This window comes from Zophobas morio, unplaced genomic scaffold (genome assembly GCF_036711695.1).
Source record: "Zophobas morio isolate AGI-343-1 ecotype UQ-CSIRO unplaced genomic scaffold, CSIRO_AGI_Zmor_V1 ptg000011l, whole genome shotgun sequence".
In the NCBI taxonomy this organism is placed as follows: domain Eukaryota; kingdom Metazoa; phylum Arthropoda; class Insecta; order Coleoptera; family Tenebrionidae; genus Zophobas; species Zophobas morio.
This window is the reverse complement of record NW_026972116.1, coordinates 7097461-7110433: the sequence shown is the minus strand read 5'-3', so window position 1 is coordinate 7110433 and position 12973 is coordinate 7097461. Positions and strand designations below refer to the sequence as shown.

The following is a 12973-nucleotide window of genomic DNA, read 5'->3' as shown; positions in this document are numbered from 1 at the left end:
AAAAACAGAGCTTGAGTATTTTTAAGTATAGCCAGTGACTATGTATTTAACATCTATACTCACTGGTATAGCCGAAATTTCAAGAAAATCCAACTAACCGTTCCCAAGATATTCAACTGCTTCCATACTTTTTAGCAACCCTGTATGTGAAGTAAAAAATATTGTTATTACGGGTAAAATACTATATTACGTAGATTTGTTTAAATTCACTAGATTACCTGGTGTGTTCGTCACAGCAATAATATCCAAAACATCTCACTCGACATAAAGTGCCGATATGTTTCGTAATTTCATTAACCAAGTTGGTATCATCAGGTCGTATAAAGAGTCTTAAACTTGATGTTATATAAAATGTGACATAAAATACTGAGAAAAACTGTGACCACACTAATGATGCTAGCCTGGTTAACGAAACGTGTCGACATTTTATGTCAAGTTTCAAGTTTTCAAGGTATAAATCGATACTGTACTTGGCAAAATTTTACTAAGCTAGGGAAATATTGTAATAGGACTTTTAGAAACTTTGAAACAAACTTTTTAAACGATTGTGTATCTAACTTGCGCACATCAGCTGGCAAATGATTAAAAAATTTCACACAGTTGATCCAGTTCGTGTTTTACTTATTCTATGATATCGAGCAACAATTCATGATTTCCTCGCGTTTCATAACCATGATTCGGTACTGAAAAATTTGTCTCATTGTTTTTTATGTATAACAGACTCTGCAATATATATGCACTTGGTAATGTAAGTACTAGTTTCTGAAAAAAAAATCTTACAATCTGCTCTATATACCTCTATATACCACAAATTATACGTAAAGCTCTCCGCTGCAAAATCACAGAACTGTGCTGTGGTAAGAGTGGTCCCAAACCAACAACGCATACCTACGTTATATGCGTGTGAACAAGCCCGTAGTACGCTGTAATAAGAATTTTTTGTGAGGCTTTGTCATACATATTCCTGAGAAGGAAAATATTTTTTGAGAGTTTTGCTGTCAAAAGTCAATGTGGGATTCCCACGAAAGTTTTCTGTCAATATATACTCCCAAGAATTTTTCCGCTGTACTTGACGTGTCATCTTCATGGTGTGGTCTTAAACTAAAAGTTAAACGTTTACATTTATCGTAATTTAGAATTAATTGATTAGCTGTGCACCAAGTGTTTACATTAGATCGAGTAACAGAAGAATGCAACTTTAATTCCTGCAAGTTTCTGCTAGGGGTACTAATTGTCGTGTCATCTGCAAACAAAATAAATGAGCTTATATGTCGTTTACGTAACAAAGAAATAAAATCGGTCTTAATATTGAACCCTGCAGTGCTCCAGCAGTGACTTTTCTTTTAGGAGATATTTTATTTTCAGTTACAACTACTTGTGACCTATTTGTTAAGTATGAAGTTATCAATTCAACACTTTTTGCATCTAAACGATATTGTTTAATTTTTTCGATTAAGATGTTGTGGAAAACACAGAAATTCTTTAGGTTCAAAACTCTCATTTAATTTATCGAGTAAGGCATTATTTGCTAAAGTAGTGGATCGTTTAGATCTGAAACCGAATTGTGAATTGTTAAAAAGATTATGTTCTTCTAGATGTAATGTCAATTGCAATTTAGTACTAATTCGAAAATTTTTGCAAAAATTGGAAGAATGGAAAAAGATCTAAAATTTTCAGGATTACTTTTGGTACCGTTCTTATAAAAAATAACAACTTTTGCAACTTTCAAGGAATCTGGAAAAACGCTACATCTAATGCACATGTTAATTAAATTTGTTAAAGATCTTAATAATATGGTATCGAATTTTTGTTTATCCTATAGATATCACTACCTTTGGGATCCTTTAAATCTGTAATAATGTCGTCTATTTCAATAAAAGAAACTTATTTAAAAGCACGGTTTAAATCTTCATTTTTATTCCAAAAATTGTCTATAATTCGTATGACATTTTGGAAGTTTATTTACGATGTTCTGTGCCAAACTTGTAAAATAATTATTAAATTCATCGGCTGTTAGATCAGTTTTGCAGTTACTAACTTGTTCACGTTGGTTATTATTCTTGATAAGGGATCACATTGCTTTAATTAAGTAATAGGTCTATGGTTTATATAATTTGTTATTCGAGGGAGATTACGTATACTGAAGCTGAAAGAAAGAAAATCCTGATCTAAAAAAACAATTTTTATAACTGAAGTTTTAGTTTTTTTCAATTGGAAAATTAGTCAATATATTGTCTAAGTCTAAGCAGCTGTTTTTCCTACTATTAGTGTTATTTGCTGGTTTTACTGTTAATTCTGTTCTGTTTTATCACTGTAACACTATATGGCTACACCCTATGGCACGATAAGGATCTACAGAAGGAGGATTTTAACATAAAATTTTGAAATAAATATGCTGAAATTTCATCATTATGGAACCAATATGTTCATTAATAGATTAATAGACATTAATCAATAGAAATACATTGTTCAAGAACAGACGTGTTTAACATGGCTGAGTCTTGCTCCAAGTGTAAAAAGAAGTGCAATGAATCTGAAAAAGTGCAGTGTGATTTATGTCATTTGTCAATACATTACGAGTGTGCTGGTATCTCAAGAAATGAAAAAAACGTCCTAGCTCTTAAAAACAAAAAAATCCACTTCTTCTGCGATGGATGTGACATCATCACAATCGTTGGGACATTAAAAAGTGAAATGGCCACACTAAGGGAGGAAATAAACACACTAAAAAATGAGCTGCAGCATCAGAAGGAAAATAACAGTCCGCAAGGTGAACATGTAGGCGTAGATATTCGATATGAGAATGGAGAAAAACTCATTGAAGAACTTCAGGACCGTCACCAACGTTCTTATAACTTGATTGTCTTTAACATTGCGGAATCGACTGGGGATACTGAACAGGATAAAGAGCAAGATGACTTGAATAAAGTCAAAAATATCATCGCATCTACAGGTATTACTGACCCATCTAACTTCGAATGTTATCGTTTGGGAAAGTTTAATGAACATAAAGTTCGACCTTTAAAGTTAATTTTCTCATCTCAAAAGGATCCTCAACGCATACTTAACAAATACAGGCCTACCAATAATGTTTACATTAACCACGATCTTACTATCCGTCAAAGAAATATAAGTTATAATGTTAGACAGGAGTTTCGCATGAGAAAAGCTAACGGTGAAGAAGATATATTATTAAAGTACCGGGGTGGGATTCCGTCTATTGTGAAGAAACAAATAAAAAACTAAAGTCAACCCAACAAATTAATAATTTAACATATAATTTAACAGCATTTTATCAAAACACGCGTGGCCTAAATACAAAAATTAACGAATTTTATACTAATCTACTAGCCAGTGAATGGGATGTTATCTTATTGACTGAAACTTGGCTCAAACCTCATGTTATGTCGACTGAACTCTTTGGAAATTATTATAATGTCTATAGATCAGATCGTCCAGTTAAGACAGGTGGAGGAGTACTTATAGCCGTAGACACTAGGTTTCCAAGCGGAAAAATTGATCTAGATTGCCCTATTGATGAAATTGAAGTAATAGCAGTTAAAGTATCATTTTGTAATAAGAATGTTAAGTTCGTTAACATGTACATTCCACCATCTCAAAGTGAATTAATATATGAACAACTTTTTGAGTATCTTGAACAAACGCTGGTGCCATCTGAAGCAACAGTCATTGCAGGTGATTTCAATATTAGTGAACTTCAGAGTTACTATGTTTCCAATAAAATGTCGTTGTTGTGCTCGTCCTTCATTAACTTTCTCAACTACAACTCATTACATCAACAAAATCAGATTTTAAACGTTAATGGCAGAATTTTGGATGTAATAAATGTATCTAATGATATCAGTTGTGTAGTTAGCAGTAGTGAGTATCCACTGGTCCTAGAAGATCGGCAACATCCCAGCCTCGTGGTTGAACTAAGTTGGTCAATAGATAGTTCTAAAAAATTTGGAAGCCATATTGAAACGAATGTTAGATACAATTTTCGGAAAGCTAATTATCAGGAACTGTACGGAGCTCTTTGTTTGATGGATTGGAATGACTTGGAACAAATAAAGGATGTTGACAGAGCAACTGATTTCTTTTATAATAGATTATATACGCTTCTAGACTATTATGTCCCCAAATGTCCTATCTCATACTCTCATTACCCTATATGGTTTACAAAGGACATTCGATTTTATATCAAAGAAAAAAATCGGTACATAAAGCTACATAAAAAATTTAAATTTGAAATGTACCGGGACAAAATTAAAATGTATCGTCGAATAATAAGAAAACGTACGCGTGAAGAGTATTATAAATTTCAAATAAATGCCGAAAACGCTGTCAAAGAAGATTCTCGTAAATTATGGGCCTATATAAATAACAAAAGAAACACTAGTCGAATTCCTGCAAATATGGTTTACATGAATAAGTCGCTAACATCGCCCCAAGAAATTGTGGACATGTTCGCCCAACACTTTAGTAGTGTTTATAAACCAAATAATGATAGTGGCTGTGATAGTGCAAGTAATACATCAAATGGCGATAAATGTGCGCCAATAATTACAAGGTGTGATACCACCAATTGTGATGTTTATGCAAATGTGATGCATACCTTTTGTGTAACTTCCAATGATATTACCAAAGCTGGAAAAAAACTGAAGAATTCATTCACCATGGGCCCTGACAATATACCAGCTTTTCTTGTGCGGGACTGCTTACCATGTATTGTTGCACCGCTTTTACATATTTTTAATCTTATTATTACAAATGCGCACTTTCCAAAGAGATGGAAACTTTCCAAAATTTGCCCTGTGCATAAATCAGGCTCGCATAATGACATTGTTAATTACAGACCAATTAGCTTACTATCGAATTTCTCAAAGATGTTTGAATCTATATTATCGAATCATATTTATAGTCATGTATCTAATTTAATTGTTGTAGAACAACATGGTTTTTACAAAGGTCGGTCTACTATTACCAACCTATGTGACTTTACACAATTTGTCTCGAATGCATTGAACAGCAAGCAGCAAGTAGATGTAGTGTATACAGACCTGACTAAGGCTTTTGATCGAGTCAGTCATACCATTTTAATTACTAAGCTCGAAAAATTTGGACTATGTAATAATCTTGTTCACTTAGTGTATTCGATTCTTAGTCATAGGTTTCAATATGTTGAGTACCAAGGATATAAATCAATACAGTTCGGGACTCATTCAGGTGTTACGCAAGGATCAAATTTAGGTCCGATATTATTTTTAATTTTTATTAATGACCTTGTTAAGCATTTACATTGTAAACCCCTTCTATATGCTGATGATCTAAAGATCATCAAAGTTATTGCTAACGATAATGATTGTAAATCACTGCAAAGTGACATAGATATAGTGGTTAGTTGGTGCATTAATAACGGCTTAGAAATAAATCGAAAAAAATGTAAAGTCATGACTTTTAGTAAAAAAATAAAAAATATAGTAAGCAGTTATTATACAGGGTGTCCCAGAATTCGCGCCATTCCCGTGAATGACATGTTCCCTGTCCCGAACTGTGCCGTAATTCGCAAAAAGAATTGTCCAGGCTTTAACCGTGTGAGAACTGGAAGGCGATTAAGTTGACCAATAGAGAGGCTGCTTTTATATCCGAACGTTTCTATGTTCAAAGTTACCTATGCCAAGAACAAAAAATTGGGTAATACTAAAGTTGAATGAATTTTTTCCGAATCCCCCTCCGTCAACAAAAGGAAACAGAAGTGTGGTTATAAATTTAATCATTTTGACAATTGTTTGTCATAAACTGTCACGAAGTTCATCACTGACCTGAAGAGACGCTTCTGCCCCAAAGATGACTGATTAATGTACACAGAGACGTCAAGGTTTACTTTAAGGCCAGTAGCATGGGACAGAAGTTATTTCTGCGGCCATTCTAGTTAAATTGTGTTTAACTGGGCTGTACATGTCATAAGAGAAGCTGTTTCATTTCATCGTAGGGAAATAATACATTTATTAATATTCGACATAGTGTGGATACCGAAGAGCAGGTATTAGAAGTCATTTTCTTAGAGCCCCGTGAATAATGTGTTGTTCTTTTTAACGAAAATTAGTACATTTTCAGAATTCACTATGCATCATATCCCTGATATTAAGTTTATCGTTATTTCTAAAAAAGAGTACCACATGTCCATTCAAAGAACGTTATTAAGTGTACTAAAGAGAAGATGGATCTTTTCAGCCTAGTCGGAAAGGCCGTGCTGGGGCTCCACGGAATGTACGTGTAGGTGCTGAAGAGCAAGTGTTAGAAAACATGGAAGCGGATCCTAGGAGAAATGTCCGCTGCGTAGCGCAAATGAGTGGATGCTCAAGATCGACCACTCATCGTACCTATCCTACAAGAGAGAAGACTGCATCCTTACCATTACACGAGGGTGCAGCATCTGCGACTAGCCGACTACCCGCAACGAGTACATTTTGCGCAATGGTTACTGCGACAAAATGAACTAAATCCTGATTTTTCACGGCGCATTCTTTTCACCGACGAATGTTCATTTTCCCGAGAAGGAATGTTTAATGCACACAATTGGCATTTCTGGGCACACGAAAATCCACATCTCACTAGGGTGAGAGCATATCAGGAGCGATTTACTATTAATCTATGGGCTGGAATCATTGGTACTAGTGTGGTAAAAATTTTAATGCATCTGATAAAATTATCACTAAACTCCGTTCCTGTTTATTTCGGTGGGGCCGTTTGTGTTACCCGATTACCTTAATGGGGAGGTATATGCTAAGTTTCTACGACTAGAGCTTCCGACGTTGTTGGAAGACGTTCCTTTGAATGTACGGCGGAATATATGGTTTCAGCACAACTTTAAAAAAACTGTTTTAAATCATATGCAACATCAATATTATTCTTGAATAAGTCTCTGTTTTCATTATCTGCCCCACATGATTGACACCACAGCAGATACCTATGATCTCAATACACCAGAGAAGTGGAGTCTCGTCTATTTTTTCGTTGCTTAGATTAGGTATCAGCAACAAAGCTGTTCAGTAAAAATTGATACTGTTTATTGAAAATCATAAGCACCGATTAATCAAAAGCGATATTTATGTTTTAGTACACTTAATAACGTTCTTTGAATGGACGTGTGGTACTCTTTTTTAGAAATAACGATAAACTTAATATCAGGGATATGCTGCATAGTGAATTCTGAAAATGTACTAATTTTCGTTAAAAAGAACAACACATTATTCACGAGGCTCTAAGAAAATGACTTCTAATACCTGCTCTTCGGTATCTACACTATGTAGAATAGTAATAAATGTATTATTTGCCTACGATGAAATGAAACAGCTTCTCTTATGAAATGTACAGCCCAGTTAAACACAATTTAACTAGAATGGCAGCAGAAATAACTTCTGTCCCATGCTACTTGCCTTAAAGTAAACCTTGACGTCTCTGTGTACATTAATCAGTCATCTTTGGCGCAGAAGCGTCTCTTTAGGTCAGTGATGAACTTCGTGACAGTTTATGACAAACAATTGTCAAAATGATTAAATTTATAACCACACTTCTGTTTCCTTTTGTTGACGGAGGGGGATTCGGAAAAAATTCATTCAACTTTAGTATTACCCGATTTTTTGTTCTTGGCATAGGTAACTTTGAACATAGAAACGTTCGGATATAAAAGCAGCCTCTCTATTGGTCAACTTAATCGCCTTCCAGTTCTTACACGGTTAAAACCTGGACAATTCTTTTTGCGAATTACGGCACAGTTCGGGACAGGGAACATGTCATTCACGGGAATGGCGCGAATTCTGGGACACCCTGTATAAACAACGAGGAAATTGATAGATGTAATGAATTTAAAGATTTGGGGGTTATAATGGATTCTAGTTTGTCTTTTGTGCCTCATGTTAATTATATAGTTAACACTGCCGTTAAAATGTTAGGTTTTATAAATCGTAATACACGTGAGTTTAGAAGTCTAGAATGTATAAAATTGTTGTATAAGACTCTTGTTCGTAGTAGATTAGAGTATGCAAGCGTAATATGGAGTCCTTATTACAATGTACATATCAATGCAATTGAGCGTGTTCAGAAAAAACACTTAAAACATTTATATTTTGTAATGTCTGGCACTTATCCTTATAGGAATGTATCATACGATAGTCTTTTAGATCAGTTTAATATGCCAAGCTTAAATTCGAGGCGAACTTATAATTTACTTGTATTTTTATATAAATTAATTCATAGTATTATTGATAGCCCTGTTTTACTTAGCAATGTTAATTTTCAGGTACCGAGTTATGGAGTTCGCTCCTTTACTAGCATTTCTTTTGAAACGCCTAATACGAATCAGCATCTACACTCGCCACTTTTAAATATGTTTCGTTATTATCACAGCGTTCAAAACAAAGTCGATATTTTTGAATCTTATATTATTTTTCAGAATAGAATCAAACTTTTACTTGATACGAACTTCTTTTAAGTGAATTTATCTTTAGTTTGTAAGATTGTATTCTTTTTAATACCCTACAAAAACATTTATGTTTGTTGGGTTATAATAAAATATTATATACAGGGTGTCCCAGAATTCGCGCCATTCCCGTGAATGACATGTTCCCTGTCCCGAACTGTGCCGTAATTCGCAAAAAGAATTTTCCAGGCTTTAACCGTGTGAGAACTGGAAGGCGATTAAGTTGACCAATAGAGAGGCTGCTTTTATATCCGAACGTTTCTATGTTCAAAGTTACCTATGCCAAGAACAAAAAATCGGGTAATACTAAAGTTGAATGAATTTTTTCCGAATCCCCCTCCGTCAACAAAAGGAAACAGAAGTGTGGTTATAAATTTAATCATTTTGACAATTGTTTGTCATAAACTGTCACGAAGTTTATCACTGACCTGAAGAGACGCTTCTGCGCCAAAGATGATTGATTAATGTACACAGAGACATCAAGGTTTACTTTAAGGCAAGTAGCATGGGACAGAAGTTATTTCTGCTGCCATTCTAGTTAAATTGTGTTTAACTGGGCTGTACATGTCATAAGAGAAGCTGTTTCATTTCATCGTAGGCAAATAATACATTTATTACTATTCTACATAGAGTAGCTACCGAAGAGCAGGTATTAGAAGTCATTATCTTAGAGCCCCGTGAATAATCGTCGGCACCCAGACCAACATGTGTTTCACCGACTGTTACATCGAGCAAGAGAAGATGGATCTTTTCAACCTAGTCGGAAAGGCCGTGCTGGGGCTCCACGGAATGTACGTGTAGGTGCTGAAGAGCAAGTGTTAGAAAACATGGAAGCGGATCCTAGGAGAAGTGTCCTCTACTTAGCGCAAATGAGCGGATGCTCAAGATCGACCACTCATCGTATCCTTCAAGAGAGAAGACTGCATCCTTACCATTACACGAGAGTGCAGCATCTGCGACCAACCGACTACCCGCGACGAGTACATTTTGCTCAATGGTTACTGCGACAAAATGAACTAAATCCTGATTTTACACGGCGCATTCTTTTCACCGACGAATGTTCATTTTCCCGAGAAGGAATGTTTAATGCACACAATTGGCATTTCTGGGCACACGAAAATCCACATCTCACTAGGGTGAGAGCATATCAGGAGCGATTTACTATTAATCTATGGGCTGGAATCATTGGTACTACTGTGGTAAAAATTTTAATGCATCTGATAAAATTATCACTAAACTCCGTTCCTGTTTTTTAGGTGGGGCCGTTTGTGTTACCTGATCGCCTTAATGGGGATGCATATGCTAATTTTCTACGACTAGAGCTTCCGGCATTGTTGGAAAACGTTCCTTTGAATGTACGGCGGAATATGTGGTTTCAGCACGACGGCGCTCCTCCACATAATTCGATACTTGTACGACGAACATTGAAAAGAGTATCGTCATAGGTGGATTGGGCGTGGCAGTACTAACATCTGGCCTCCTAGATCTCCAGACCTTTCTGCTTTGGACTTTTTTTTTTGAATCAAATTAAAAATTACGTATATAGAGAACCCCTAGATACGTTAGAAGAACTGGAAGAGAGACTGCACGAAGCCTACGCTACAGTTACTCCTGAGATGTTAAATAATACACAACACAACATAATTCGACGAGCTAGAACTTGCATTGAAGTTAATGGTGGTCATTTTGAGCACATTGTTTAATAACGTTACAGTACAACGATTCCAGCCCATAGATTAATAGTATTGCTCTTGATATGCTCTCACGTTAGCGAAATGTGGATTTTCGTTTGCCCAGAAGTGCCAATTGTGCGCATTAAATATTCCTTTTCGGGAAAATCAACATTCGTCGGCGAAAAGAATGTGTCGTGAAAAATCAGGATTTAGTTCATTTTGTCACAGTAACCATTTAGCAACATGCACTCGTCGCGCAGTCGGCTCGTCGCAGATGCTGCACTTTCGTTAATAGTAAGGATGCAGATTTTTCTCTGTAAGGATACGATGCATGATCGATCTTGAGCATCCAATCATTTGTGCCACTTGTTCTTCACCGTCTATGCGTATAATCCGTGGAGCCCCAGCACGGCTTTCCGAATAGGCTGAAAAGATCCATCTTGTTTTGCTGGATGCAACAAACGACGAAACACATGCTGGTCAAGGAGCCGATGATTGGGGAAAAGACCTGTATATTCGCGCACAGCAGTGGCTGCATAGCGTGTACATTCTCCATAAATTAACATCATTTCCAAATATTCTTTATACTAGTATGAATAAGACATCAATAACTTAGTGGTATTGGTGCTGATTTGTTTATAGTTTGTATTGTTCTTAAAAAAAATTGCAACTAAACGATTTTTGTTATAATTTTTATTCGTATCTTTTCAATCTCTAGAAAGTACTCACAACTTTAAAGAAACTGTTTTAAATCATCATGTGCAACATCAATATTATTCTTGAATAAGTCTCAGTTTTCAGTATCTCCCCCACATGATTGACACCACAGCAGATACCTATGATCTTAATACACCAGAGAAGTGGAGTCTCGTCGCTTTTTTCGTTGCTTAGATTAGGTATCAGCAACAAAGCTGTTCAGTAAAAATTGATACTGTTTATTGAAAATCATAAGCACCGATTAATCAAAAGCGATATTTAGGTTTTAGTATACTTAATAACGTTCTTTGAATGGACATGTGGTACTTTTTTTTAGAAATAACGATAAACTTAATATCAGGCATATGATGCATTCTGAAAATGTACTAATTTTCGTTAAAAAGAACAACACATTATTCACGGGGCTCTAAGAAAATCACTTCTAATACCTGCTCTTCGGTAGCTACTCTATGTAGAATAGTGATAAATGTATTATTTGCCTACGATGAAATGAAACAGCTTCTCTTATGACATGTACAGCCCAGTTAAACACAATTTAACTAGAATGGCAGCAGAAATAACTTCTGTCCCATGCTACTTGCCTTAAAGGAAACCTTAAGGTCTCTGTGTACATTAATCAATCATCTTTGGCGCAGAAGCGTCTCTTCAGGTCAGTGATAAACTTCGTGACAGTTTATGACAAACAATTGTCAAAATGATTAAATTTATAACCACACTTCTGTTTCCTTTTGTTGACGGAGGGGGATTCGGAAAAAATTCATTCAACTTTAGTATTACCCGATTTTTTGTTCTTGGCATAGGTAACTTTGAACATAGAAACGTTCGGATATAAAAGCAGCCTCTCTATTGGTCAACTTAATCGCCTTCCAGTTCTCACACGGTTAAAGCCTGGACAATTCTTTTTGCGAATTACGGCACAGTTCGGGACAGGGAACATGTCATTCACGGGAATGGCGCGAATTCTGGGACACCCTGTATTATTATATTATATTATATTAATGCAAATAAAATCTGCGGTTTTATATACTTATTAAAAAACCATCCATGAATAAGGTAAGTCGCTAACCACGTTTCATCAATTCATCGGTTCCAAAATTTGATGACGCCATTTCAAAATTTGCCAAGTACTTTAAATTCTATCGAAAATGTGTAAAATGACATGTTTCTAGACGTGTAATTCATACGTATTTTAATCTTATGTATGTAGGTTTTGAGAAACAAATTTAATTACCGCGATCACGGTAAACTTTCATAATTTATCTAAGAAATTGAACTTTCCTGAATGTGCTTCAGGAGCGAGGAAAGTTCTGTTTAGATAATTTTAGATCGATTTTTGGACGGAACTCTTAGTTTTTGATATAATTAATAGTTAAAATTTTCGTTCGACACTTTAAAAGCACTGAAAATTTCAAAGGATTCCATAGTTTGTGTCTAAATGAAAAAGTAAAATAAAACAATAGAAGAATATCGCTTATTATACCGAGAGAGAAGTAAAAAACACGAACAAAGACATAGCTGTTTTTGATCGTGTTTTTATTGCACTCTCTCGGTACAATAGGCGGTGCAAATTCCTGTGATTTTATCCATAACAATATGTACTTTTAACGAAGATTTAGAATCTACTAATAGATTATTTGTCTGTTAAGTTGGAGCAGTTAATAAATTCTTTTGAAAACGTAGCTTTGATAATTTAAATTTAGTTCTAGACAGCCCCTCTAATCTTCGAGTTGTTATCATTATTAAAAAAAATAAAGAAATATAACCATTGTCCATTTAGTCTTTAAAAGTAATCAAATTTGCTTTTTTATTGTTTTATTTATTATGAGGGGTTATCGATAAACAGTTAACCTTAACAAAATTGACAGTGATGACAATAATGACGTTATTTACCGATTCCATGTTGTAAATTTTCAAAGAAAATAAAATGCGATATCTAAAAATCTCTTTTTTGACGAAATTAATCGATGATGGAGTACTTGTTTTTGAAAAGGGTGGATACATTGAAGAATCATAATTTTTCTTCCACCACCATAAGAAAATGAGTTGCCGAATTTAAAACGAAAACAACAGACGTGAAAGAAGACAACGACGAACTAGT

The 12973-nt window shown here is 35.0% G+C and overlaps 2 protein-coding genes across 5 annotated transcripts in view; one reads left to right on the top strand and one right to left on the bottom strand.

Moving 5' to 3' along the window:
* Window positions 1-12973, bottom strand: part of LOC135126740 (monocarboxylate transporter 12-like) — a 301612-nt gene that overhangs the window by 14793 nt on the left and 273846 nt on the right. The gene's annotated exons all lie outside the window — the stretch shown is intronic.
* Window positions 9190-9997, top strand: LOC135127434 (uncharacterized). Its single transcript, XM_064053872.1, has 2 exons — window positions 9190-9684; window positions 9742-9997. The coding sequence occupies exons 1-2, from the start codon at window positions 9313-9315 to the stop codon at window positions 9928-9930; spliced, it is 561 nt and encodes a 186-aa protein (XP_063909942.1). The 5' UTR covers window positions 9190-9312; the 3' UTR covers window positions 9931-9997.

What these genes read in the sequence shown, in the direction of transcription:
- LOC135127434 (XM_064053872.1), top strand. Translation starts at nt 9,313, where the DNA reads ATGGAAGCGGATCCTAGGAGAAGTGTCCTCTACTTAGCGCAAATGAGC. An exon ending in GAATCATTGGTACTACTGTG is followed by an intron (nt 9,685 to 9,741) that starts GTAAAAATTTTA and finishes CCTGTTTTTTAG; the next exon opens with GTGGGGCCGTTTGTGTTACC.